We start from the raw sequence: 5,000 nt of genomic DNA, 5'->3' as shown, positions 1-5,000 counted from the left end.
AGCTGGTTTCTAATTGGCGTGAGAATTGCAGCGGGAGAAATGTCTGTATAAACTTTGACTACAAAGAAATCTGTTCAGCAAATGGGGATAAGATAGGAGAAGAAAAAAAAATGTGAACAGAGAATAAGCGCGAAAAAAAATCTTCAAAGAAAATGTTTGATTTTCTTTTTGTTTCCATTTGTTACAAATCAGCACAATATAAGATGGCAGTTTTGTTGTTGCTGTTGTTGTTATTGTTGTTGCTGTTATTGTTTAGTTCCAGATAAGGCCTAAATAAGCAGAAGCAAATCTATGATCAAAGACAGTCCAATTCTGACTATCATAACTTTTTGCAGGATACCTGAGACTGCATTGTCTAAAATGTTTTCCCAGCTCTCTCAGCTAATTAACTCACTGTAATGTTTTCATTTTCCTGCAAGCTTTTATGGATCGATGTAGTCATGGGAAAACTGTGGTCTGTGAGCCACATGTAGTCAGCAGGCATTTCTGAATGGAGCACCAACAAAAAAATTGCTTAGAATTTGTCTTTTTAGTAGTGCAGCCTACCTCATTATGAGCCATGTCTCACACTGCCCACTTTTCAAAAAAGATTATCAAGATTGGTTTCAGTGCAATGGAATACACCAGTGATCAGTTTTTTGGTTTCACTTTCACTTTTAAAGGTACAGCAAATAGTGCCTTAGCTTTTGTTTTTTCCAGTTGCTTGTTTCAGTTTCTTCCAATATATTCATGTCCTGGAGGGCTAATTGTACAACTTGACATGTGAGGAAATTTAATTTGCTTCTGTCTTTTTATAAGCAGAGATGTCTAATTTTTCTTTTCACCTTCTCCTGGATTATCTCTTGTGCTAGAGAAATACTGTTGAGTCTCACAAAATTCTTCCCTCTACACTTTTTTTTCTCGTACCTCGGAAAGAGCCAAATATTTTCTCTGTTCATTTAATATCAGTTCCAAATTTTGGTTTAAAGCCAAAAACATTGGAGGAGGTGGGCAAGACGATGACATCAATTCCAGTGCTTAACTGGTAGTTATTTTACCGACCCTGAAAGGATAAAAGGCTAAGTCAACCTCAGTGCAATTGGAACTCAGAACATAAGGATGGATGAAATGCCATTAAGCATTTTACCTGGCTGTCTTTACACTCTGAGTTCAAATTCTGCCAAGATCGACTTTGCCTTTCATCCTTTTGGGATCGATAAATTAAGTACCAGCTGTGTACTAGGGTCGATCTAATCGACTGGCTCCCTCCCCAAATATTTTGGACATTGTGCCTAAAGTAGAAAAGAATATTAAAAAAGATGAAGGCAATGAGCTGGCAGAATTGTTAGCATGCTGGGCAAAATGCTCAGCGGAATTTCATGTCATTATGATACGAGTTCAAATTCTGCCACGTTCGACTTGACCTTTCATCCCTTCAGGGTCGATAAAACAAGTACCAGCTGAACACTGGGGTCAATCTAATTGCCTTGCCTTCCTTCCCTGAAATTGCTGGCCTTGTGACAAAATATGAAAGCGATATTAAAAAAAAAGTTTCGTGTTAACAAACAAGGTTTCTCTTGGAATAGCTTCTGTATTTGGAATCATGTAAGAGTTGCTGCTGTTGTTGTTGTTGTTATTGTGTTGTTATTGTGTTACTTTTGTTGTTGTTGTAGCCACTGTCTTCCGAATGACTCCTTTGAGTGTTTGGGGCATTTTCTTTTAGTAGTTGCTTCTTCACTGAAGTCTCCCTAAGTGAGAGGAAAGACAAGACTAGTCTTTCAAAGAGAAATCAACAATTAGATAAAAGCCATAAACTCCATTTTTCACTTTGATTTATATTCTAAATCCCTTTGGGTTTTCTGTTTGATTTAAGCTCAAGTTTCCATGGGAGAAATTCTTCAGTATACAACTTCAGACAGTCCACCAAATCATTGAGTGCTTCTTTAAGTCTCTCTCAAAGATTAAGAAATGTATCATTTCTAATTTTTGTAAGCACTGAATGTGTTTCACTAGAATTATTATACGTTTACGAGAGCTAGACAGGCATCTTCAGCCAGCAAGTCATGCGACTCTAGGCTGATGATGAGCAAAAACTCAGAAACATGTCCCTGGATGCAGGCTTGGCTGGGTGGAGGTGCTTGTCTGCCCCTCATAAGCATAAGGACACAGGAAATGTGTCAAGGCCAACAGGAAGTGGTCCAGCTTCCTAGGACTAAATATATAAATATATATATATATATATATATATATATATATATATATATATATATAGATAGATAGATATAGATATACGTATACACACACACACACACACACACACACACACACACAAACACACACACATATATATATAAAAGTGAGTTTGGAGGGATATATTATCTGGGTGGATATTGTATTGGCTCTCAGTTAAGTTCCAGTTAACAGCTAATCTCAATGATCAGGAGTCACTGCAGTGGAAACACGTGTAGGTCGTTATAACTTGTACATAGCTATAAAATGAATTTGTGTATGTAAAAGTCTCTATACTCTTTATTCTTATTAATATTAATGCACACACACCCACACATGTACAAATACATACACATATGCATGCTTGTGTGTGTATATATCTCTAAATCATAGCCCCCTGCTTTGACATTACTTTGCATTCCATTCATTTATTCATTCATCTTATTATTGTAGATATTCGAATGGCCAGTGGCTCGACCAATTGAAAGTGAGGAATGCTTGGATATACATATATTTAATTATAGCAAATACTTGAACAACAGGTAAGTTATATTTGATATTCTGTTTCTTCTTCATCATCATCATCATCAACGACGTCACTATCATCACCATCTGATGGTTCCCTTTCCATGTTGGCATGGGTTGGACAGTTTGACAGGAGCTGGCAAGCCAGCGGACTGCACCAGATTCTACTGTCTGCTTTGGCAAAGTTTCTACGGCTGGATGCTCTTCTGATGCCAACCTTTACCTGTTTCCAAGTAAAGTAATATTCCCTCATGTCCAGACATATTTTTCACAGAACATTGAAAATGAATGGCACTGCTTGTTTCAATCATTTGACTGCAGCCATGCTGGGGCACCACCTTGAAGGGTTTTAGTCAAACAAATTGACCCCAGAACTTATATTTTAAGCCTAATATTTATTCTATTGGTTTCTTTTACCTGACTGCTAAGTTACAGAGATGTAAACACATCAACACCTGTCGTCAAGCAGTGGTGGAAGACAAACATAGACACAAAGATTCATACGTCATATGTATTCCATGCATGACCAGCCCATTTGTTAGTGGGTATATATTAGGACATTAAATAGTGTGTCATTTTTCTTTTTTTTTAAGATTTGTGATTTGAATGAGATTTGGCTGCTATTTCCTGCAGGTTTAAACAACCACATAGAGACACCCTTTATTGGTTCCTCCTTGATACAGTTTGTCAGACATGGTGGTGGTGGTGCCGATGTATTGGTGATGGTGAGGGTAGTGGTGGTGGTGGTGGTGGTGGTGATGATGGTGGCGGTGGTGTTATGGGTGGCAGTGGTGCCGATGGTGGTGGTGCTGATGGTGGTGGTGGTGGTGGTGGTGATGGTGGTAGTGCAGGAAATATTTGTTGTGAAGACCTACAGTCAGTTATGCATTTTAAGCACACACACAAACACACACACACACACACACATAAGCTGATAAGCTGACATGCATATTTAGACAAACACACATGTCCATATACACATACATATGCATAGATAAATGTAAGCACATACACATACACACATGCAAACACACGCATACATGCACATTGAAGCGTTTACACATTTTGACATACATGCGAACACATGCACATTCACACAAACATATACACATGCTTGTATGTGTGTGTGTATATATATATGTTTGTGTGTATGTGTATATATGTATGTACACACATACATACCTACACACACATGCACACAAATATGAACACACACACAAACACACACACATTTACACAGAGTGGTAGCATATTGATCTGTTTGAAAATCAAATTTCTGAAAAATCATAGTAAATTTTTTTTTTACAATTTCTTCTTTTTTTTTTACATACATTAAAAATAAATTTTTTTTTTTAAATTTCGTTTTAAAACTATTTTGCTAGAGACAACTTTATATAACCACTGAAGCATAACAATCAATCATGCGGAGAGAGAGAGAGAGAGAGAGAGAGAGAGAGAGAGAGATAGATTGAGTCCTTCTTCTGCTTGTTATCATAACCAGCTTACCACCCACCATCAGAAACAAGGGAGAGCCCAAGCTGGTCTAATAACATGCTAGAAACAGCAGCCAAAAATTTCTTAATTTACAATAAAGAAAAGGATGCATTAAATAATGAGGTCCTGGTTTGCCCACACATAGGTTAAAAGGAGAAAAACAAACGGGATGGTCACAGCTGGAATGCCTTTGGCTATGTGTTTGCTTGATTAGTGTTGGCATGGGGGTTCAGTAATATCAACCTGCTTACATATCTGTTACCTACCCATGTTATAACTATCTAGCTGCCTACCAACCAACCTATCTACCTACCTACATTCATATCCACCTACCTACCTACCCACCCAATTCATACCCTCCCACCTACCTACCTACCTACCCACCTACCTACCTACCTACCCACCCAATTCATACCCTCCCACCCACCTACCTACCTACCTACCTACCTACCTACCCACCAAATTCATACCCTCCCACCCAATTCATACCCTCCCACCCACCTACCTACCTACCTACCTACCTACCCACCCAATTCATACCCTCCCACCTACCTACCTACCTACCTACCTACCTACCTACCCACCCAATTCATACCCTCCCACCCACCTACCTACCTACCTACCTACCTACCTACCTACCTACCTACCCACCCAATTCATACCCTCCCACCCACCTACCTACCTACCTACCTACCTACCCACCTACCTACCTACCTACCCACCCAATTCATACCCTCCCACCCACCTACCTACCTACCTACCTACCTACCTAC

The 5,000-nt window shown here is 39.0% G+C and overlaps 1 protein-coding gene across 15 annotated transcripts in view; it reads left to right on the top strand.

Moving 5' to 3' along the window:
- The window catches only part of LOC106870412 (otoferlin), a 532,367-nt gene that overhangs the window by 154,247 nt on the left and 373,120 nt on the right, over nt 1-5,000 (top strand). For all 15 annotated transcript variants that reach the window (XM_089340507.1, XM_089340505.1, XM_089340502.1 and 12 more), the window contains exon 3: nt 2,662-2,750. In XM_089340507.1, coding sequence (XP_089196633.1) covers nt 2,662-2,750 — 89 coding nt within the window. The remainder of the gene's footprint in view (nt 1-2,661; nt 2,751-5,000) is intronic.

Source organism: Octopus bimaculoides, chromosome 23 (genome assembly GCF_046866305.1).
Source record: "Octopus bimaculoides isolate indiv1 chromosome 23, ASM4686630v1, whole genome shotgun sequence".
In the NCBI taxonomy this organism is placed as follows: Eukaryota; Metazoa; Mollusca; class Cephalopoda; order Octopoda; family Octopodidae; genus Octopus; species Octopus bimaculoides.
This window is presented reverse-complemented; position numbering and strand designations above follow the sequence as displayed.